At 42.0% G+C, this 24,540-nt stretch overlaps 1 protein-coding gene across 2 annotated transcripts in view; it reads left to right on the forward strand.

Annotated features, from left to right (window-relative positions):
• ZRANB1 (zinc finger RANBP2-type containing 1) overlaps positions 1 to 24,540 on the forward strand; it is a 40,560-nt gene that overhangs the window by 15,326 nt on the left and 694 nt on the right. For both annotated transcript variants that reach the window (XM_030951583.1, XM_030951584.1), the window contains exons 4-10: positions 8,823 to 9,010; positions 10,538 to 10,691; positions 13,069 to 13,140; positions 14,372 to 14,570; positions 18,685 to 18,805; positions 19,633 to 19,762; positions 23,467 to 23,696. In XM_030951583.1, coding sequence (XP_030807443.1) covers positions 8,823 to 9,010; positions 10,538 to 10,691; positions 13,069 to 13,140; positions 14,372 to 14,570; positions 18,685 to 18,805; positions 19,633 to 19,762; positions 23,467 to 23,696 — 1,094 coding nt within the window. The remainder of the gene's footprint in view (positions 1 to 8,822; positions 9,011 to 10,537; positions 10,692 to 13,068; positions 13,141 to 14,371; positions 14,571 to 18,684; positions 18,806 to 19,632; positions 19,763 to 23,466; positions 23,697 to 24,540) is intronic.

Here is a 24,540-nt window from a genome sequence, read left to right on the forward strand (position 1 = left end):
CTTATCTCAGAATTTCATTTTGCATATTGCAGATATAAGTTTTTTCCCCAAATACTCCTTGTAATAGGAATAACCTTAGGAAGATTGATGGAGGTTGCATGGATTCTCTCGTGCTTGTCTCTGTTGTGCAGTGCATCTGTGCTACAAAAGTACACCAGTTCAGCCAGTAATCATTAAAGCAATAAGCTGAATTTCTGCTTGTGAACTTACTGTGACGTACTTAAACCAGTTTAACTGTCAATTGAATAATTTTGCCCAAAGCATCTGTTTTTACCATTGAAATCAAGTGGGTCACTGTTACTAAGTGAGTTCTGTTTGTTTGCCAGCTGGAACTCCAGAGAAGTTTTAGCTGAGCTGAGCATTTGTCAGTCCTTAGCCAAACAAAATTATAAAACAGGACAAGTTCATGTTAAATAGCAAGTAAATTTGTGAACTTTGATGACCAAGAGTTTGTGTGTTACCCTGCTCCATCTGACAGATGGTGCCTAACAAGGATTTGGGGACTTCAGACTGAAACCTCCAAGTTTAAGATCAGTCATTTGTGGAGGGTCCATTTGCTTTGAATCCATCTTTTGTTGGAGAGATGTTAAAATGTTAACTTTTAAAGTTAGCCCTGAAGTTAAAAATAACGATTAAAGGAGTAGGAGGAATTCTTGGCAGAGTGGTTATTTTCTTTTCTCTTAGAAGATATTATCTGACAGAAGGTACCAAGGAAAATGTCTGATACTTCAGGACAGCTGTTTGGTTGAACTCCCTCTTCACATCTCAGCTCCAGTACAAAATTCTTTCTACTAGATTTTAAATTTAATGTCAAAATTTCATAAAACACATGTATCAGACGGCTCTTTTCCACATCTGTTCTTTTTAGCTGAAACATGGAGAGATGTGTATGAAGTAGAATTAAGAAGGTGTGTGTGTTTGTATTTTTTTTTTTGTTCTGTTGAAGGCATCCATTAATGCTTTTCCCACCTTGGTAAGTAATCATGTCATCAAGGCTTCCATTCTTTGCAAATCCAGGCTGGACAAAATGTGATGAGTGCAGCTCTTGCCTTTCAGCATGAATAGTTTCCTTGATGGAGGGTATTCCTTCCAAATCTGAAGGATTAGTGGTGTTCCCCCATTCAAACTCTGCCAGCAAATGTACTTGAATGTTGCTTTTTTTATTGACTTGTTTTTTCCAGTGTGAGTGTATCTGTTGGGTGATTCTTTCTCAGAAAGATGAGATTTTGAACTGATTCATGTGGTTAAAATTGATTAAAATCCTAGCAGAAACTAGTGTAAGCGTGGCTTACTGGCTTCCTCCAAATGCCAGTTTAAATTATAAAGAGGAATTACAAATGGTTTCTGCAATGACACCAATGTTTGCTGCCACAGTGGCCTAGAACAAGATTAATGTTGAGTCCAAGGTGACTCATTTCTTAGGGGAGGGAACTGATGTGCACTTAAATTAAACTTTATTACCTTTTCTATAACTTATGGTACCTGTGGCAGAGGCTGTCAGGCAGTCCTGGTGGCCTGTGGGAATTACAGAATGTGATGTGCAGCCATCAGGAGTTCCTGTGGGGCCTGGTGAAGCTGGTTCCAGCTGGCTGTAGATTAAGGAGTACAAATGGATGAGGATGGCTGTGCCTGTAAAACCTCTCTGGCATCCAGAGTTTGCTTGGTTGTTACCCTGGAGCTTCCCATCTCCTGGCACTTCAGGGCTAGGTTTGACAGTGATGCTGGCAGAGTGTGTTTGCTGCAGGGCACTGCTGGGGATTCTTGAGTTGTGAGTACAACTCCTGAGCTTGAGCTGCTAGGTAAAAAGTAAACTGCATTTCTTCCCCTTTTCCTTTCCCCTCCCCCTGTTTGTCACCGGCTGCAAGAGTGTGTTCTTCCCTTGGTTCAGGTCAGTAAGGTGGGTGTTGCTGTCGTGGGCGAGAGCTCCCTGTGGGGATGGTGCACACATTCTTTCTTAGCTCTGTGAAGGAAACCACTAAGAGTGTGTTTCTTAAACACATCCGAAGTATTTAGAGCAATCTGTGATGAATCTTGTTTTGCAGTACATCCTTAAAAGGACTGTAAGTTCATTCCTAGTATTCCTGTTTATGTCTGCTTAGTTTTTCCTTTGTCAACTGTTTTATCTCTCCATTAGATTTTTGAATTAGTGCCAGATATGTTACCCAGGCCTTCAGAAGCCCTGTGGGCAAGGAGAGTCTCCCTGGCCAGACATTGGTATGGAGTTGGCTGGGCTGTGTCCCACGCTGCCCTGCAGCTCTGGGAGACACAGAGGCACCTCCTGCTCCGTGTCCTGCAGAGCCTCTGGCTCTTCTCTGAGTGTTCATAAAGGCAGCCTGAAGGAGCTGACATGAACAAGGTGCTTTCAGCTGGCACTGCCACCCAGAGTCATCCCAGGTTCCCCTTGCTGTCCTCCTGGCTGTTTGAAAATGAAACTGGGTTAGGGGATGTTTTTGGGGGGTGTGGGGGTTTTATTTCTCTTTGCTGGTTTAGTAAGTTCAGACTGACTTTCTCATCACATCCAGGCTACAGCTGAACCCTGATGGTTTTGTTTATGCTGTGCAGTGGCAGTGGGAAGTGCCTGGGTGGGAACAGGCTGGGCACCTCTCCGTGCTGCTGTCTGTCTGGGTGGAACTGTTCAGGGAAGTGCAGCATGGATCACTCACTGCCAGGGTGTGCCTGGGGACTCAGCAGTGCCTGTGAGGATGGCTGGGGGGAAAAGAGTCCCTGGTGTGAGTGGTACAGCCCAGCCTCCTTCCCTGCTCCCCTGGGACAGGGGGAAGCATGACTTGGCTGCTGGGCCAGGTGGCAGTGATGTAAGATCACAACTCTCACCTGGCTGGGAGAGCTCTGGGTAATGTCATCTGTGCCTTGTACAGCTGTCCTGTCATAAATGCTTTACATTTGTGAGTCTCTATCTTTGAGACTGAGGAGAACTCTGCCTGCCTTGCAGCCTTGGCAGAAAATCATAACTCCTTTTACTTTGGTCTCCTGACTACTTTTCTTAAGCACTGTGATATTGTATGCTACAAATAATTGAATAAATGATCAAGTTAAAACCAGTTATTTCAATTTCCCTTAAAAGCACTGATGGGTAACTTTAATAATTAACTTTAATGATTTTCCACTGTCCAGCCTCCCTTTGGAGTACAATCCTGCATGTAACAAGGGTTGTGGATGCCTCTGACAGATTGGAGAGGGATAAGGACATCTTTGAACAGTTGTTCTTACATCTGTGCTGCTTTGTCTTGTGATGATACACTCAAAACACACTACAGGGGTTGTATGTAGGGAGAAGAGCTGTTTGCATGGAACAAAGAATAACCAATATTCATGCTCTCATGCGTTGAATGGCTGCAGGTTTTAGGTACATGTCTTCTTGGAAGTATTTACTTCTTTTTTTTTTACCTCATACAAGGTGCTGAGCTTGAGGAATCAAAAAAACCCCTTAATATACAGAAGTTTCTTTCTCTGTGTCATTACCTAGAGACTGACCTGCTGTTGGTTGTGTACTAATATTGACAAGGGAGGCTCTGGTAATCCAAAAAGGGAAGGAACAGAAGGGTGTGTAAAAGGCCCATAAGGGTTTTTCAGACTACCCCTCTTTTTTATAAGTTGACGTGTCACATTTGCTTACAAAGCAATCTGTCCTTCAGGACAAATTCTTCCTTAGATGAAATTGTGAGTCACTTACTATCAATAAAACTTCATTTATGGCCACCTGATGTGCCCCTGGTGAAGAGCTGGAAGAGCCTGAGGGCTGACTCAGCTCCAGAAAATGCCACAGGTCCTCAGCAGTCTGTGTTAGAGGAGAAGAGATTCTTAACAGGTGTCAGAATTAGGTTTTAGTGGGTCAGTTGATCAGCCTCTCACTTGCTGGCACTTAAGCCAATCTTAGGATTAGTCCTTAGATGAGTAAATGAGAGAGAGCATATATGTGACAGAACACTTGCAGTTGTATCTGGCAGAAGAGAAGCAGCACAGGGCTCTGTCTCTGATCTGTTTTATGTTACAGCAGGAGCTGTCTCCACTTCTGACTTCTAAAATGTAGAACTTGGTTGTTTGAGCAATTTGCCTTCTCTTGCCAGGCAGTTCAAGGCATTGTCCCACGCAGAGGCACAGTGACCTCCTTAAGATGAAGTGTTTCCTTTTGCAGCCTGCCCAGGTGGAAGAACAGAGTTATTGGAGGCATTGCTGCCTCCTTGAACCCCAGAAATCCCGAATCCCAGGATGTTCTTTGGATAGTCACAACTGCAGCAGTCTGCTGAAAAAATTTGCTTACTGCATTTGCAGCTTATGCCAGCCAGTGCCCCACAACTATCAGAAAGATACTGAAGTAATAAAGGCTGTGCTGAAGTATTTTCCTTGGGAATTTTTCTACCTGGCTGCTCTGAAGCCACAGGAAAAGTGCACTAAGGGAAAACAGGACTTGGTTTTCTAGAAATGCTTGTGAGCCTATCTTGCATATTTTCCAAGTTTCTATAACTGCACTAAACCCTATAAATATTTACATGTTCTAAAGAATAAGCTTAATAGCACCTTAAGCTGAAATAGTTTGATTTTAGCAGCTAATTCTGGCTTATTTAATATGAGGATAATTCCTAATAAAGAAGGAAGTTGTAAAAGTTGTAGGAGGATCAATATGGCAAGAGTTGTAATTGGGTGATTAATATTTTTTAAAAAATTTAGTCTTTTAAAATACCCTTCTTAATTTCTATCATTTTATATATACTAAGATTGCAAATGTCTGATCTGTGCTGTTTCTAAGAGGCAGGGCTTTGCTAAAAGAAGAAAAAAACCTTGGCTTCTAGTGCTGTGAAAGTCTTCCAATGAGAGGAAATGCCTGAATTGCAAAATGGGAGCACAGTTGAACCTGTAAATGCAGAATTCTGACTTGTACTTGTTTTTCTCCTGAGTTGGGTGCAGTGCTTGACATTCTGTCCTCTCCCTTAGGTTGTCAGACTATAGTCAGAGATTTTACATTGGGCCAAGCAGAATTTTTTAGGGGGCACACAAAGACTGGTGTACTCAGGGGCAGCAGCAAAGGGACATTTCTGGAGTCCCCTTTAAAGGAGAGCTGTGGTGGTGTGGATCAGGAGCAGGCTCTGAGTCACTGGGATGTGTTTGCATTTGTGCTGCTCTTGAAGCCAGTCAGGGCTGTGCCCTCCCAAGGGTTTGAGCTCCTGGAGGCTCCCGGGTGTTCTGGGAACAATCTTAAGGCAAACGCCACTCTTCCTTTTGACATTTTACCAGTCTGGGGAATGCAGTGGGTGTCAGTGGGGAATAATCCAACTGGCACAGGACACAATTCAGTCTGCTTGTGTAAGTAATGAGGCACTTCTGTGTTGTGAAATGCTGGGAATTATAACATCAGTAAATATTTCTGTAGTATTTCTCATAAACAGTGGGGATTTTGAGCTCTGTTTAAATAGACTTAATGAATTTGAGGCTCTGGCTCATCCCACAGAAATCAAAGCCTTTGTAGGAATGTGCCTCCTATTGTCAATACAAGCATATTCAGGTCTCATTTTAGTATGGTGATACTGAATTTCAGAACTGCAGGCATGGTCCATGTAGGCAAATTCACCTCATAGTTTTGGGGCAAGATTTTTGTTTTCTGGTTCATGTTTCTGACAGTCTGCCTGTTATCATTGTATTTTTTCTTCACTGCTGCCTTGAATTATATGGACTGGCAGTGTAAGCAGGGTGGCACTTGATGGGCTGTCAGGAATTTTCCCTGTTCTTCTACAGTGGAGCAGATACTTGGTAGAACAGGTAAAGAGAAGTGTTAACTTCTTCCTGTGGCTCACAGGGGCCAAGGAGGCTTGTAATGCCCAAGGAATATCAGCCCTGCAGTAGTGAGTTGGACTAGACAAAGAAAAACTTCCCTGATGCTTCCCCCTGCTATAAAGAGTAATTTTAACCTGTTTGGATTAAAGAACAGAGGATGACCAGATAGTATCCATGTACACAGTCACATTGCCATCTCTCCATGAGCTGTAGCTCTGCTGGTTTGTGTCATTCAGCACAACAACGCTATACCTAAAATACTACTAAAAATACATTTAATTTTTTTTAATAAGGTCTAGAAAGCATACTCAGTTTGCCTGGTTTGGATGCATTACTTAATATCTTAATCTTTACCTTAAACTTCATCAGCAAAGTTTAGAAATGTACTTTTTAACTGACAGCTTATATAACAATTTTAGTAATTCTAGGACATGGGGCTTTGAGGAATGTCAAGTATTGCAAGACGTGGGAATAAACTTCCAGAACTGGCAGTGCTGCATAGAGCACACGTCACTGATCTGGATCCTTATTGCAGCTTGTAGTAGTTGATGCTTGAAAAAGGCATTGCCAAACCTCATGTGACCACCTCAGCATCAGCCTTGGATCTCAGTTGTTGCTGAGGTTTGATGAAGAGTGGGATGATAATAAGCAGCTGAGGGTGGGGGACTGGAAGAACAACTAAAATGATGAATTTCCCAGTAGTAGGCTGTAGTAAAATGTACTGCTTGACAGGCTGGCTGGCTGGAATGTGATTTGGGTCTGATCATTTGTCACCTAGAGATCATTTTAGGGATATTTGTTTGAATTTCGAAATCAGTTGTGGATATTTGGATTCTCAGAGTGGCCACCTACCAGTCTTGGATGGTCTTTGGTATGTTTGTGTGGGGGATGTGGTGGAGGGTGCAGATGTGGTAACAGGAGTCTCCCCCATGTCAATAGGAGTGGTTAAAATACAAAAAGGGGTGATGTACCTTTTAGTCTTTAGCAAGGTGCTTCTCCTAAATTAATGTGATAACCAAAAAATAAGGATATCATAAAATAGCAGAGAACTTGCTCTTCTATTAAGTTTCTTCTTTCCTCTGATTCTTGGGTTTGATAGAGCTGTGGTATAACTTGTTTTAAGAGGGCAGATCATGAGAAATTTGATTTGTTGTCTGGATACACATACAAATCTACACACACAAAATACCAGTTTGGAGTATTTAGTTGGAATGATCATTGCAACAGCCACGAGGAATTGCCTTATCAGTGGCAGAAATGTTGCTTGTGTGGAGATAAAGTTCTAACTTGGCACTTCTGACTCCTACAGAGCAAGAACTAAAATTGGACAGACCAAACTCATCTGGGGAGAGCACACAGGCAGGCGCTGAATGAGAGAGTAGTGCTGGAGAGGAGCAGGAATGTCTTCTTTACAGGAGACAGACACATGCAGCACAAAACTGCAAAATGCTGTCTGTGTGGTTTTCCTTCTGGCCTGGCCTGTTAGGACTCTGGAATGAGTGGGTAGATACTGTATGACTAAAATTTGCAGTTGAATTGTTGTTTTGGAACTTCTCTGCTTCAGACCACTGTTGAATAATCAAACTGTTATCTGTGGAAGCTTACACAGCACAGCTGATAACTTTGTAGAGAAATGTCTTGCACTGATAATCCATTTTCCCCCTGTGTTTCTTCTGGAAGCTTTTTAATCTCAGCATTCAAAATGATACTTTTTTGGTTGAGCTAAGAACGCTTTTCTAAATCCTGGATTAACCAGCAAGCCAGTGGTTAGTGTACTTCTCTGCTAGCAGCCATTTCAATTTGTTGTGTTGGAGTTTTTTTAATTTTGGTAGGGGATTTTTACTCATTTGGGATGAGTGGGTGGGAAGTGTTGTGGTTTTTTCCTTTTTTTATTTAATTTCATGTCCTGAGTGGGAGTGATTGTCCTGACTGGGTTTGATGACCTTTCCTGTTCATCAGCTTTTATGTCTTGGTGAGCAAATGAAGTGAAGGATGGACTTGGGTCTCAATCTCCAGCCTCCACTCAGCTGCTGACTCTCAGGAGCTGGGAAGGAGGTTTAGCTGCAGAAAATAGGGACAGGGTTTTCTCATTTGTCATCTCTGCTCTTCTCTGCTTGAGCTGCTGCAGCAAGGGCTGCTTCTCAGGAGTGAGATTCTATTTACTGCTCCAGTGAAGATGGCTTCAGGGACACTATTCTGTTTCCTCAGTTCAGCACTGCACTGTTCTCTCGTGGACCACGTACCTAAAATAGAAGATATTTGAAGGAATTTCTAAATTTAGGAGGTCTTATATTGGAACAGATCCTGTTAGCAGCTCACATCTTACTGATGGTGTATCTGATAATTGCAGCTAAGGAGTACATTCAGCATGATTGGGCTTGATAGGAAGCATGGTACATAAATCAAAGATTGCCAGGGACTCTAGAAGCCATTGGGGTCATTCATTGTTCCTCTCATCTTGCTTTAGAAGGTACACACAGTGTATTTAATTTCTCTTTAATTCAGTTTTAATGGAGTATCCTGAATGAAACTCTCAGGCTACATTAGTAGCAGAGATGGTAAGCTGAAGAGAAAAGTTTATGCTTTATACCATTTGTACTGTTTGGAAAAAATAAAACTTTTAGGCCAAAACCCTTTTAATAGATCCTATTTCTATGATCTGGTAATATGTGATAAAATAATCAAACTAATCTCTGCACTGTGGAAAAATTACTTTCTCTGGTCAAATGAAATGCTCATGTGAATGTTACTGCTGGTGTTTCATCATGGGTCCACTTCTGAGCTGCCTTGTGATCTCTTACATTTTCTAGCTGGTGTGGGTAATAGAAATGGTCTGAGAGATGAGGTAAGTGTAAATATTTAGTAGTCTTCTGCCTAAAATAATAAAAAATAGGCAAGTTTCTTGCTATGCAGCTGATCATCGTCTGTTTGGCCTGTAACAGAACAGCTACAGGTGAGCTGTGAGATGAGGTGGCTTGTTCCAGAATGGCTCCCTGGTGTCTGAAATGGGCTGTGTGTTGTTTCTCTGCCCTCAGGAGTTGTGGAAGGTGATTTGGCTGCTGTGGAAGCCTACAAGTCATCCGGAGGGGACATTGCCCGGCAGCTGACGGCGGACGAGGTGCGGCTGCTGAACCGCCCGTCCGCCTTTGACGTGGGCTACACCCTCGTGCACCTGGCCATCCGCTTCCAGAGGCAGGACATGCTGGCCATCCTCCTCACTGAGGTGAGCTCCCCTGGCCCTTGCAGCCATGGAGCAGCACTGTAGGGAACTGCCCCCCTGTGTGCAGCCAGTGGCACGCAGCTCTGGTTTGTGCTGGTGGTGGAATTTACGTGAATCGCCGCCTTGTGCCTTGGATTTCTCCTCAAGAAGTGAGTTTGCTTTCAGAGACTCCCTTGTGATGGTGCTGAGGATGTTCAGTTTTCTCATTAATGAACAGTCTTGGCACACGTTGGGACTTTACTGGCAGTGGAAGTGAGCTATTGTGAGGCTTCCTGTGCTCTGGGTGAGGGAGAGGAAATGCTCTCAAAGCAAAGCACTGACATCAATGACAGCGCAGTTTATTCTGAGTTTGTTAATGAGTTAGTCTACCTGGGCTGGCTTTCCTGGCTTTTGTGGGAGCTTCTCTTCCAGAGACAGACAAATTTCTTGCTTTGCAAAATTGCTGCATTTTTTTCTATTCCTTGCCCATTTTATAGACTGACTGATTATTCCTCTGTTTTGCTCTTCCACGTTCCATTGTGTCACCTCACTTCTGGTGACCTCTGCTGTTCTCCATCTTTGCCCTGTAAATAATTCTGTTACTTTTTTTTTATCTGTTTTCTTCTCAGACTTTTGGTTCCTCACCTGATCAGGGCCACATTTTTGTTCTGCCTTCTTCCCTGATGCTTAGTGCAATTCTGGAAGCTGCTGTTTGCCTACAAAGCACATAAAGATGATGGAATGGTCAATGTTGAATAATTAAAAAGAGTAGATGAAGCAAGACAAATGTAGCTAAAGCCTTGAGTATATATTTATATACGACTAATATCAGCAGCTTTGTGCTGCTTACATAACTCTGTGTGGATGGAGTTACATGTTTTAAAACAAGTTAATTTACTGAAATACTGTCTTAGGGATTTTTGTGTTTGGTTTTGTTTCAGTGCCTAGGAATACTGACTCATCTTGTCATTTCTGGAAACGCTTAGTAGTGTTTGAGCCCCAGTGATAATTTCCTTTTCTAGGATATGAATGAGTGAAAATGTGGGTCTTAAAGGTGGTTTTTTTATATGCATCTGGTGTCATCCCTGTGCCACTTATCCATCATTGAATGGGTTTCTGCTGCCAGTGAACTGGAGAAATTTAACTGTCTTAGCTTCATGGTTTTTGAGAAGATTGAAGGAAACTGTCTTGTGCAGTGCTAATAAAGTTTTGTTGAATCTAGACTCATACATGAGATTTGAGATTGCTGTTATTATGAGCTCTTACCTATTGTTTTCCTCTTTTTTAGCTGGGAGTGGTCACCTTTTAACTCACTTCTTCAATTTAAAGATGTTTTTAACCAGATCTAAGTTATCATTTCCATGACAAACGAGACATTTCATTAAGAGTCACTCATTAAGAGTCACTAGACTTTACATTTTTCAGGGTGCCAGTGTTGACAACTCTCTTGCATTTCCTTGCTGGCCAAATCCTCTCTGCTGGTGGTCATCCGTCCCAAATCTTTATATCGAATGGGCTAATCCTGAGTGCAGTAACTGTGTTGTTTTACAGGTGTCCCAGCATGCAGCCAAGTGCATTCCTGCCATGGTGTGTCCAGAGGTCACGGAGCAGATCCGCCGTGAAATTGCTGCATCTCTGCATCAGCGCAAGGGAGACTTTGCTTGCTATTTTCTGACTGACCTCGTGACGTTTACGTTGCCTGCAGGTAGCTACAAAACCCTTCTTCCTGCTGGAAGATTTTATTGCTTGGCCACTAGTTGAAAATTAGGTATTTTGACTTTCTGGTGGTGATGTGTGTGGAGGTTTTATTCATTGAGAGCCTTTTTAATTAATTTATTAAGAATTTTATTTATGAAGACCTATTTTGTTAGGTCACATTTAGTGGTTGAGTTTGATTACTCAGTATTTGCACACTTCAGTCTATACATTGTTCCTGTGAACTGAGCATCTGTTGTCCTACTTAAGACATGAAGAAATGGAAGAAAAGTGGTGTTTTGTAAGGAAAGGCTGTATTTAAAGTGAAGATTAGAGCCCAGACATTTCTGGTCTGTGATGTGACTTTTCACATGGCTATTTTAGCTTCCAGTCCTTGCTGTTGATGCCCAGAGCTGTTCTTTTTACCCAGTTGTAGCAATAGCACTTTTTGAATACTTCTGAGGTGCTCTGAGATCGAGAGAATGTTTACCTATTAGCAAGGCGCTATTAGAAGACTTTTAATCTTCAAAAGCTGTTTCCTTTAATAGAAGTGCTACCACTAGTCAGAAAACGTGCAGCTGCAAACTGTGCCAATCAGCAGACGTGTTTGTCTTTTTTATAAAACATTGCAAGGATTCTATTTGGAACCCCTTTGGCTGAGTGTTACCTCATCTCCTCTACAAAATTCTGGATAATATTTACCACTTGTGCACCTGGTTGAGGTGCTGTATTCAGTTGTACTCTGTGGGTCATGTGTGAGAGGCACATGGGGTATCTGGGAGAGTAAAGTTTCATTGCTTTTTAGGGGACAGAGGGGAAAGGGGCAACAAGGATTTCATAACACGTGAGAAATGTTCTCTCCAGAGCTTAAGAATGTGTTTAGTATTTTCAAGAGAGACATCTTAAAGCACTGTGCAGATTTTTGACTCATGCAATAGCCATTTAGTAATAAATAGCAATTTAGTAATTAAAAAATAAAGCTGTTCAAAAGCTTTTGTGCATCGAGACTTTCTACTTTCCTCACACTTTGCCAACTGCACAGTTTTTGCAATTTGGCTCCAGAGAGCTTTTCCAAGGATAGAAGCATAAATCACACAGTGCTGCTCAGATATTACCTGAACATTGCAGTTTAGGAACCAGTTTCCACTCGACCTTTCAGATAAACAGATTGGATCCTCCTGAAAAGCCAATGCTTGGATATTAGAGAGCAAAGCTTTTACATTGATTACTGATCACTGCGTGCAGTTTTAGCTTAAAAAGCCCCAATCAATCATACAAAAAAAAAGACCACCCCACATCACCCTGCCTGCACCAGGCATTAATGTGCTTCAGTAGCAACTCATGTGCCTAAATGTGGGCTTAAAAGCCCTGGGGTATTGGACATCTGAGCAGGACTGGCAGCTACCACACTGCAATTAAGAGAGATCTTTGTGTCCTTGAAATACCACTTAGGCCCCAGTCCTTATCCCCTAAAGTGCCTGAAGGGGTGCTGGGTGTTCCTGTTCCTATTTTATTACTGCCTTAACTTTCACGTGTTTAAGTTTCATGATTGTGCTGAAACCAACAAAGTTTCTCTGGTTGCTGCTCTGCCTGGCAACCCTTTGCTGCTTATCCTCTTTTGGAATGCAGGCCAGGAGCAAATATTTACTGTGTGGCACATGCTGAGTTTTAGAATGTGTGACAGTGTTTGTTGCTTTAAATGATACAGCAGTCACAAAACAGTTCTGCCCATTATACAGTTTTCCACTTTTTTTTTCCCTTCTTCTTTTTTATGAAGTAGTTGCAAATTCTGTCTGTAATGCTCTTGAAGCAGTTGTCAGTACTGGAATTTTCTATGGCATAGCTCAATAGTTTTCGCATTTCTTGTTTTTTAATTTGCTGCAAACTGTTGGGGTCCTCAGAACTGTTTCACTGAAGCCTCAATGAGATCACAAAGGGAATGGCACATTCTGGAGAAGAACACATCCCTTGGCAAACTACCTGTCCATTGGGATAGACTGCAGAGGAGAAGCCATTCCAGATGGGTGGAAAAACATTGCTTAGGATTAAAGCTGTGCTAAAATACAGTAGGGTTGAAAGTAAAAATACTCTTTTTAAATTTCTCATCTCAAAGTGGTTCTCCACTTTTTCCTTCAGAGAAATCCAGTCTTACCCTATGCATGCTGTGATGATCCTTTCTGCATCAGAGGTGTGACAGTGAGGCTGAGATGCAAACCTGCCTCAGCAGCTCTGCAAAGCCTTGGGTCACACATGACAGCAGCTTTCCAGAGGAGGTGTTAGGGCTGATAGGGCAAAAGCTGTTCTGTGAGTTCTCCTGAGCAGCAGCTGCTGATGCCTCTTTTACAGTAACATTTAGTGACTCTTGGATTTGTATTCTATTTTTTCAGATATTGAAGATTTACCGCCCACAGTCCAGGAAAAATTATTTGATGAAGTACTTGACAGAGATGTTCAGAAAGGTAAATGCACTGAGAACAGCTGGGATCACTCCTGGCTTTTCATTAGAGAATGTGTCTCTTACTGAAAACAGACTGCATATGTCTGTATATACGTGGCTCTGTCCATGTTCTAAATAGAGATTGGATGCTTTCAACTGGATCTTCACCCTGGAATTCATAAAGTCACAGAATGGATTGGGCTGGAAGGGACCTTGAAGACCTTCTAGACCAGGTTGCTCCAAACCAGCAACTTCCAAAATGGGGCAGCCACAGCTTCTCTGGCAGCCTGTGCCAGGGCTCAGCACTCTCACAGGGAGCAATTTCTTCCCAACATCCCATCTAACCCTGCTCTGTGGTAGTGGATGCCATCCCCCTTGTCCTGTCACTACATGCCCATGTAAAATTATTTTAACTTTAACATTTCCAGTCTATTTATGAGGCAGAGCAAGAATGGAGTCTGTAGAAATCATGTTTGTAAAGCTTTTAAAAAATCTTTAAAAGTCAGTTTTGAGTCACAAGCTTTTTAAAGAAAACTGAAAAAAGTCTTTTCATTTCAGTAACAATTCTCAAACAAATGATGTGGGACCCGTGGTTTGGTTTTGGTTTATTTTATTGACAGTAGAAGAAATTTCCACAGTCAGTGTAGTTGACCTGTTCATGTTGATGCCTTGTGAAGGCTGCCCTAGAACAGAGACTGGACAGAGTCACAGAATAAAGCAGGGATTGATTCAAAGGATCTCCTCCATGGATCCACCTTGGGCAGCACCAGAGCCCAGCCAGGGCTGCACCCAAGATGAACCAAAATGGCCCCAAAATGCACGGCCGGGCACGGGGTCTGTCACTGGGATCAGTTCTGCTCCATTTGCACCTTGCAGTTCATTGTCCCATTCCAGCTTTAGCCCCTGCAGTCCCACCCTGCTTGTTTTTCTCTCTCCAGCCCACGGGGTTTGTGCTCTTGGGCTGAGATTTGGGTCATTTGTCCTTGGTGCCCAGCTGGAGCAGGAATTGTTTTGTCTCCCTGCTCTGTGCACAGAGCTCACCATCCCCTGATATGAGGCTCAGAAGTGCACACTAAAGCAGCACAGAATCTGAAAAATAGAAAAGCCAAAACCTGAGGCATCAATTGCAGTATGAAGGAAGGCAGAGTTTTATTCGTGCAAAGGGGTAGATCACTGAGACTATGCCATTATTGTGCTGTCTAATTCTCTGAGATAAATAAGAGCTTGTTTAAGATCTGGCTGTGCCGTTGCAGAGCTGGAGGAGGAGTCTCCCATCATTAACTGGTCCCTGGAGCTGGGGACACGCCTGGACAGCAGGCTGTACGCACTTTGGAACCGCACGGCCGGGGACTGCCTGCTGGACTCCGTGCTCCAGGCCACCTGGGGCATCTACGACAAGGACTCCGTGCTGCGCAAGGCTCTGCACGACAGTTTACACGACTGCTCCCACTGGTGAGTCAGGCCAGCTTCTGCACCTGCTGCAGCAGCAAAACCCCACAGCCAGCCACCCCCAGTTCCCTGCTGGCTTGGTTTGAAAAGCCAGGTGTCTGCTAAGGAAGGGAGGAGCCTCCCCTGAAATGAAAAATGCAAACCCTCTCCCTCCAAATTGCTATAATTTTGAAATTAAGGGGCTCTCAGGCAAAGATACGGGAATAGAAATAACAGAATAACAGTTCTTTTCTAGGAAAATTGAAAATACAGATCCAATAGTACAAAAAAACCCCCACAACTGCCAGAGTCAGACTAGGCGCTGCCCCCCTGTGTGTCAGGGGGGTGGCACAGCCCCATCCCATGGGGGCTCAGCCCTCCTGCAGTGCCAGCTGTGCTGCTGCTGCAGCAGGGATCCTGCACAAGGGGGGAGTTTTCCTCTGCAGCTCCAGGGCTGCTGCAGATGGGCCTGGGCTCCCTCTGGCAATGCAGGGCAGCAGAAAGCTGCTCCTCTGGGAATGCAGGGGGCAAAGGCTGCTGTGCTGCTCCAGGCTCAGATTGGATCCAGGTAGGAATGCTTGGCTCCTCCCCTGGGCGGAGCATCTCCCCATGGGATGATGGAATTTTATCAGCCATGCAGGGACACTCACTGGCCATGGACAGAAGATAATTAATAATCAATGGCCCATGAACAGAAGAGGTCTCCTGGAGGGAGGATTGGTTGTGGGAGAGATAAAGAAAACTGCCCCATGAACAGCAGAGAGCTGCCCCACCTCTAACAGATGGTGATAGAATACACAGCCCCAGTGCGTTGCAGCCTAAGACACCTGTGGATTGTGCTCCTCAAACCTGTCCAGTCCCCATGGTCCCAGCTGGGATCTTCATCTCATGTTTTAAATAGGAGCGCTGGAAACTTGGATGCTGTCAACTCAGGGATGGTGTGTGATGCTCAGCAAATGGCATTTCAAACACTAAAATGCTTTATACTTGTCAGGCATGCACTAACCACAGTTAGTGCAGCTGCAGTTTGTGTCCTGGCCATGTAAATCATGCACATGCCATGCCTTGCTGCTTGGTGGGAGCTGTGCAGAAGATTGTTAGTAGAAGATAGCCTTTTATTCTTTCTAAACTTTTCAGTGTTTTCATTCCATCTGCTTAGTTACAGCTTTACTCAGGATTGCTCTTTTTATCCCTGTTCTATCTGCTAAAATAATGGTAGTAAAGCAGGGAGTGCTGACACTTAACTGGTTCTGTCATTTAGCCATAAAATTGATTTATCATTCTGTAAAACAACTCTTCTTGTTTTGCACTGACCTTCTTTAGTTGGATACTGTGGTTGTTTCCTTCTGCTAGAGGGACAATCTTAGTTGTTCCCCCAGTGGTGTCCAGCAGCTCTCCAGGGTGTCCTGGACTAAGGGATGAGCTGATAAAGACTGATAATCCCAGTCACAGATGATCATTTCTTTGATGTTCTTGTAGTCAAGGACAGGAGAAACACTGTCAGCACATAGTGCAGAAAGAGCCTGTCCCTGTCCTCTTGCTGTACAGAAGGTCAACAACAAAGATTAATTTAGGGATACCTCTTAAGTAAATTTTGTGCTGTTGGGGGAGAACTCCCCAGCTTAGCATCCAGAGCTGAACTCCAGAAAGTTGTGCTTCAGAAGCAATTCTCCCAGGAATCAGTGTCTGAGAGGATCTGTCACTGCTTTGGAGCTGTTCAGCATGGAGTGTCCATCTCAACCATGCAGGAATGTCCCTGGCATCACAGGCAGCTCCCATGAGGCCAGAACAGAAATTTAAGATATCCAGTGATCAGGTTTTGTTCTTTATGATAACAGAACTAAACATGGTATCCAAAAACATGCTGCAAAGTACTGAGCTTTGGACCAAATCTCCCAAAATGCTGGTGTTAATTGTGGTTGACTTACTGCTCTATCTTAACATAACTCTCACTTAGAGACTACTCAATCTTTTAAGCTTTTTAGTTTATGTCTAGACAGAATTTTCATTTTACTCTGAATTTGTGTAATCTTTATCCTTATTAGAACCATAATTTTTAACTGATTGATGTACTCTTTCAAGGGAACAAGTCTTCAGACTAGAAAGAACAAGTCTTCAAGGAACAAGTCATGTTCTTGTTAGGAACAAGTCTTTAGAACAAGTCTTTGAGCCAGATTTTGTTGTAAATTGATCATTCTGTACATCCTATAAGTGCTGTATAGATTCCATTTGAGAAGATACATTTAATTTTGTGGATTAGGACATGTGGCTGATAGGAAGTGATGTCGTCACTGGAACAGGCTCTTAAATGCAATCCCTGCTTAAACTTTTATCTAGTGGAATTATTCTTCAAAGCCTCCACAAAGACACTTAAAAATGGGTATTTTTATAGTCAGACAGAAAACACTCATGTAACTCATTTGACCTCGTTTTGTTGTGTTTGTTTAGATGCTGAACAAAGAAAAATCTATTTACCAGAGACAGTCTTGTGTCTGGTACTCAGAAAAAGCTCCCTAGCGAAGTTCCCAGAGGCTCTGGCCTGTGGAGTCTTTTCCACTCACCTTTCAATAACTGCACTTTTTTAGTTTACACAAAAGTGTGTTTTGAAGTGCCCCTCATTGTACTCCACCATTAGCTTTTGCTAGAGAATAGGCACATGCCCTAAGCTGACTTTCAGAATTTTACTCTTTAATGGATGCACTCAGTTCTCTTGTGTTAACCTGAAAAGTTTGCTTTAAATGAGATCAAAATCTTGTCTGACTACCTCAGGGAAGAAACTTCTTTAGGAGAACACTTTCACAATCCAGCTTTATGGAGTAGTTTGGCGTTTTCCTTTTTTACTTTTTCCCCTTGAATTTTCTGGGCGCTCTCTCTCTCATTCTGGTGGTGTGGGAATTTTTGTTGTTGTTTTGCTTTGTTTTTTCTTCTCTTTCCCCCAGAATCGGATTAAATTTCTTTCAGGAGACCTGGGAATGAATTAATTTAATACAAAGTACTATTAGAAATTTATGAGAGAAAACAGGCAAAATGTTTTATCAGGTTCAAAGGTGGAAGTGTTGGTGTGTTTGGATAACAACTGGAATATAGATCCAGAAGACTCCCTGTAGATATTACTGTCAATTAGCTCAGACCTATCCAAATATCTTCATAATAGAAATTTTAAGCCATGCAAAGGTTTTAGTTGGACTCAGGAAACCCAGCCTGGCTGGTGGCTGCTGTCCTACACACCAAGATTTTAGGGTGATTCCACATTCACTGAAAGCATAGGAAAGATCTTATCCACACACACACTGCCTGCTGATATTCTCAGATTTTAATTAAATGAGTTCATTTCAGTGACATTTTTAATAAGCTGAAATTTCAGAATGGTTTCTTTGTCTTCACAGTAAAGGCCATTGTTTAAAAATTGGCTTAGCACTGTTCCCTAAATCCTGTTCCTAATATGAAGTTATGGCTTTTCCATAGTGTGGTGATTGGACAGAGTTAAAAATTTTAAAAAGCAACACCTTCCTTTTAATGTGTCATTTTTCTTGGTAAATGGTTAAATAAAATATCATGACTAAACTAAATCCCACTTTGCATATTTGTTTCTTATCCACACTGCTTTACTACTCCATATAATGTGGAATTGCCACCCCTTTGCTCCAAAATCTGGTATAAAACAGATTCTGCCTCTTAACCACGGGCTGTTGGAAATTGATATGTGAGCACTTTGATGTTAATTGACTCATGATGTGGTTAAAAGTAGAAAATACCTATTTTTTTGTGTGAGAAGAATGAGAACTCCTCCTGTATGAAATAGAATGTCTTACTTATGCTCCCTGTATATCAACACTTAAATAAGCCTAAGTAAGTCTTAAAAAAAAACCCAAAACCTATTGCAAGACTGGGCAGGAGCCTGGTAGGAACTTGGATCATGTTTGCTGTAGGCATTGCTTTTTTTTTTCATGTGGTTCTTCAGTGATGTTTGATAAATGGAGTATCTTGACGATAAAAAACAAAATCCAGTTTTCCTGCGACTTGCTCTCTTTCTTCCCCCTTCTTGGGATGAAGATTAAATACTGCTGTCAGGATTATGGTGGTTGAGTAAATATTTTTGCCTTTACCACTTTCTGTCTCTCTCTGTCTAACATTTCAGGTTCTACACACGCTGGAAAGAGTGGGAATCGTGGTATTCCCAAAGCTTCGGTTTACATTTCTCCTTGCGAGAGGAACAGTGGCAGGAAGATTGGGCATTCATTCTCTCTCTTGCAAGCCAGGTAAGAAAACTCCTTTGTCAGAGGGCTTTTGGAAAAGATACTTAAATATCTGGAAAGAAGTTTCAGAACTAGAAGAATTTTTTGGGAATAAGGAATATTTCTGTATGAAGGAAGAATATACCTCTTAAGCCAATGATCTTAAAATCTTACTGGGTAAGTTCTTCTGCTGATATGGAAAGGTTCATTTGAAATTATAATTTTTGAGCTTCCTACTAAGCAGTGCAACACAAAAAAAGAATTGTGGTATTAGAGTGTAGTCTGTAGAACAAGCTCATAGACAATCAAATGTTCAATATCCAGGTCCTGCAGCACTTTAACCTCCCAAACACACCTCCAAATCTGTCAGCTTACACTGCTCAAACTCCAGTAAGCTGAGATTTTATAACTCCCCTCCAAAATGAGATTTACATTCCTATAAGCTTCCAGCTATGGGAGTATTTTTAGCTCCTTTTTTAAAGTATAAACATGATTTTGGTGCTATTTTTCAAGATTTGTTTTGTATGTGCCCTTTTCCTGTCATCAAAAGGTATTTGCCTTAAAGTGCCCACAGATGAAGGAATTATTTTTAGACCTAGCATTATGCAGAGTTTCACTTCTAAGTGGGGAATGAAATCCATTACATTGAATCTGGGCAATAGGACAGAGAATTATTACTGACAGCTGACAAGCTGAAATGTGTTTCCTTAATTCCAATAATTTTCCAGTCTTTTGTTTTTCCTGTCAAAGCTTTATCACTCTTAAAAGCATTTTCTCTCTCAATTTGAAGACTGTTTTCAAATTTCAAAGTAGAGGATGGTAAGTTCTGTCTTTCTTTGTGTTTGGTTCAGCCTGGAGCGAGTTTGGAGCAGACACACATTTTTGTACTTGCACATATTCTTAGAAGACCAATTATAGTTTATGGAGTAAAATATTACAAGAGTTTTCGGGGAGAAACATTAGGATATACCCGCTTCCAAGGTAAGCCTTTCATTTTTTTAAACTCACTTTTCTACAAGGTTGGGCTGGAAATCACTAGTGACATGAAGTGGCTGTCTGGAAAAGGATGGAATACTGTTGTAGGTAAATTTTCATTTTCTATTAGAAAGAACAAAATAATCCTCTCCAAACTTGAAGTTTTTCATTTTATAGTGAGCATGGTGCCTGTAAAAGTGAATTCCATGATACTTTAAATGGGAATTTAAAAAATTTATCTGTGTTTCAGTGATTCACACTTTACAGCAAGTGTGAATACTGACTTATTTCTCATGAATACTATAATTTTGCATAGCTTGATCAGGTTGTTTCTGACTTTTTTTCCTCCTTGTCTTCAGGACAGCCTGACTGTCCTTAAGATAAATATGAAGATGATTCAGTCTAGTTTTGCTTAGATTTAACATCTGTAGATTTCTAAAGATGCATTTTCTGCTTTGCAAGCCAAATCTGTGTTTGGGCAACTTTCCCCTCCGTGACATGCTAATACTTTATTATTCAAATAATAAAACATGAGAGGGGATTGGGAGCATCTGCACAAAGTGAGCTGTAAACAGAACCTGGGGAAGGAGCTGTGTGTGTTCCAGGGAGTTGGGACATTTGTTTTGCCCACAGTTCATATTCCTGGCCTCAAGTACATCTGCTTGATGATGACCCACTCTTTATTTATAGCTTAGCTGAGGACTTCCCAAAACATCTTTGTGTTTTGAAAGAAAAAAATGTGGTGACTTTGGAAGGAGGCAAGGCCATGATCTGTAGAAAACATTAAGCTGTGCAGTTAATGTCAGTTTATAACTATTTAGAGTCTTAGCTTCTGAGTTTGGGGCAGAAACAAAACTTCATGTAGGGAAACTGATTATTTTTTTGAAGAGTCTAAAAGTTTAGTAGTCATTGTATTTAGATGTTAACTTTTATTTTGTTTATGAAAGGCTGGGACAGTTACTTATGTCACTTAAATCTGTCACTCCAGCTTTGTGTTGCTTTTAACTCCAAGGCTTAGTGGTTTGCAAAGGTTTTATTTCCTAGATTGGACATCGAGACAGACAAGTGTTGCATGGCCTAAATGTGCTGAAATTTTCTTGCTCTGTGAACCAGAAGGGTGCCTGGAACACCCTTTTACTGCACTGCACACAGGTTTCCAGGAACTGAGGCAGCCAAATAGTTACAACTTGAGATTTGCTTGCCACAAGCCCCATCCATCCATCCATGGAAACAGCCCTGGGAACAGGTGAACTTGGAGTCCTGTGTCACAGTAGCTGGAATTGCTCCTCTCCCTGGCCAGCCACATTTTTGTGGTCAATGTGTGCTCATCCAGTGCCATTGGCAGAGCTGAAACCCAGCTGGTGGCCTGGGAGTGGGGTGGGCTGCCAGGAGGAGTCTCCTGCTCTGGGCCTGTGTGTGGGTTCTGCTCAGCACCTGGAGCTCTGGGGAGTGCTGGGGTGTCCCTGCCTCTGTTTAACATCACATCCACCAGAAAAGTCCCTGGAAGTGTCCAAGGCCACGTTGGACAGGGCTTGGAACCACCTGGGAAGATTGGGCAGAGGGTGGAACTGGATGGGCTTTAAGGTCCTGTCCCAAACCACTCTGTAATAGAAGTGGGGAATTGAATTTTTTTAATGCTTGTTTAACATCATGGTTCAGTTTGTAGCACCCTCTTAACCACCCCTAAAATACTCTCCCTGACAGGATTTTTTTTTCCCCAGGGATTCCTTGTTCTAGCTTGTCATCCTTGCTATAGCTGCTGTGAATCCCATAATTGCCAGCCTCCTTGTTCCCCAGATTCCAGCTGACTGTTAATTCTTTAAATCCTGAAGCTTCAGTGGTGGAAGATCTGTTTTCTCAAGCCCTAGCTATGACCCTTCTGGTCTAGCCACATGTATTTAGTGGCACAAATATACAGCTTTTAAAATTGAACTGGAAAAACAATGACTGACTTGAAGTGATCATCAGGTCAGGCTGGAGAAATTAAATCCTGTCTGGGTGGCTTCAGGATAGGTGTCAGCCATACTCTGTATTTTCTGTGGCTTGTGTTCATGTCAACTGTTGTTACATGACCTTCTGGCTTTATATCAGAGTGACTTTTATAACTCTTAAGAGCACTAGATATTCTCCCTGGCAATGCTTGAAATTCTTTTCTTGTGGAGCTCATCACAGTGTTGAGGAGGAATAGAAAGTGCAGCACAGTCTTGGGGAAATGATCAGTGTGGAATTTTCACCAGGATAAAACAATGGTGAAAGAAGATTTCCAAACACTTGCTGAATTTCAGTGTAGAGATGGAGGCAGACAGATGAGTTTCAGTCCTGAAAGGTCACAAAGCTGTGCTCTCAGGAATTCAGGGACTGTCTTCCTTACGTTTGACTGGATGTCATCTTCAGTGTAAATTTGAATTTTGACTGGATGTTTGGTTCTTTCCCTTAAAGCAGAGGTCTGAAACTTTCTGGTGAATGCTTATCCTGTGTTCTTTGCCTTTTGTGTTTAACATTGCTTTAGAGTGAGACTTAATAATGGGCACAAGAGAGAGGGAGGGCTAAGAAGGTGTTGAAATGATCTGTCTTTAAATTGAGATGTTGTAAAAACTTGTGCAACTCTTAATTTTAAACAAATGGCAAGACTTTTAGGTAGCTCTTGATTGCTAATTCAAAAACAAGGGAGGGAGGAAAAAAGGCACAGTTACATACTGGTAGCCCCCCCCCTAATTTTTACTGCAGTACAAAAAGATGAGCTCAACACTTAAGCAGAACCTCCAAAGCCACCCCTGCCTCAGATTCCCATTTTAGCGTTGCCCTTCCCTCTCCATGGCTGTCGAGGAGCTGTTTGCAGCAGCAGCTGTACTAGGAGGGGTTGCTATGCTACATGTGCACTTGAGTTTATGTGGGGCTATTTTTAACCTGTCACAAGGTGAGCTGTGCTTTTGCTTAAGTTGTCTTGCAGCAGTACACACCAAGAATTATTTATGTTCCTGGAAGAAAGGAGTTCCAGGTTTATTTTGAGACCTCGAGCAAATTGCTGTCTTTATTGCTAAAAATGGTGATGAGAAGAAGTGCAGTTCTTCTCAGAATCTGTGACATCAGGTGTTGGTTGTAGCTGAGCAAAGTAGTATCAGCTTTTTGGTGCCTTTTCCTTTTTTTTTTTTTTAATTGATATGAATAATTGATGTGTGTTAATTTAATCTGTGAGTACTGTATATGAGCAGTCCCATTCTCTGGGATGGGTTACATCAGTGCTGAGTAACATTTTGTGCAGTGAGTTCTTTTAATGATAAGTTTTGTGAGCAGATGGTGGAATTTTTGCTCTGGTAAAAATAGACATCTGACTGTAACCTTTATTTCTGTCATGCAGAATCTTTTTTTTTTCCTCTCAGTTTTAAGAAGAATTATCAAACATAAAAGACAGCTTTTCTAATCTTGTTTTTTGTTCATCACTGCACTATAGACCATAAATTTTAGGGCTGTGGTAATGTAGTGGTTGTGATTGTAATCTCCTATGTTTAAACTTGTATTGCAAAGATTGATTTGTGTTAATTAACAACAGTTAGCTCTTCTGCAAAGTGTGGCCTGTGTCAGTGCAGACCAACCATGCATGTTTTAAATGTGATGTGCTTCTCTTTGGCCCAAATCACAAGGTTTGTATCAAAATCCCTCCTTGTTGAGCAGCAGTTCTGAGCCTTACCGTGTGCTTTCCTTGCCCACAGGTGTGTATTTGCCTTTGTTATGGGAACAGAGTTTTTGTTGGAAAAGTCCCATAGCTCTGGGCTACACGAGGGGCCATTTCTCCGCCCTGGTTGCCATGGAGAATGACGGCTATGGCAATCGAGGCGCTGGTGCTAATTTGAACACTGACGATGATGTTACTGTTACTTTTCTACCCTTGGTGGACAGCGAGAGGAAATTATTGCACATTCACTTCCTTTCTGCTCAAGAGGTAAGAAAGAAACACCTGGTGTGTGCTGGGGACTTTGTCACAGCTGCTCACTGAAGCTCAGCAATCTCTGTAGCCTCCTGAGTTTTTGGTGTCCAAAGAATTACAGGGAGTGTGCTGTTCTGGCTAATTAATGCTGTTCCCTTCCCCATCATTCCAGGTGATGCTGAAAGGTATTTTCCCACAAATTTGATGCTTATTTAGAGTTCCATAAATAGAATGTAACTTCATTGTCCATGTAAATCACAGAAACAGAATCACAGAATCACGGAATGTCCTTTGCTGCAGGGGATCCACAAGGATCATTCAGTCCAACTGGCCCTGCACAGGACACCCCAACAATCCCACCCTGTGCCTGAGAGCACTGAATATCTGAATACCTAGAAAAGGACACAAAAATAAGGGTTTTGTCACTAAGGCAAGACTGAAGTCTGCCTTTTGTTGGTTTGTTTTTTTTTTCCTAAAAGATGAAGCACAAATATTGGCCCATAGTTGCAGCATTTTCCACCTTCTCTTCCAATGAAACTCAACTTATTTTTGCTTTAATAACTATGATAAAGATATGAAACCATGTCCCTAAAGGGTGTGCATGGGTGAAGGGAGGGCTGGAAAACTGAAGTAATTGCAGAAAATGGGCATTCTGTAAATAAAAGGAGAAAAATACAAGCTTCAACTCTAGGAAGGGATGTTTCTTCAGCAAGCTATCATATTTGTTATATTTTACAAGAGAAAATATTTCATGTTGAGAACTTACAAAAATGTGTTTGTAAAGCCAGAAAGCTCTGTTAGGACTTCCCTCCTTATATATGGTGCCTACTGTAGATAAATAGCTGCTTAAAAATAACTG

This window comes from Camarhynchus parvulus, chromosome 6 (genome assembly GCF_901933205.1).
Source record: "Camarhynchus parvulus chromosome 6, STF_HiC, whole genome shotgun sequence".
NCBI lineage: Eukaryota > Metazoa > Chordata > Aves > Passeriformes > Thraupidae > Camarhynchus > Camarhynchus parvulus.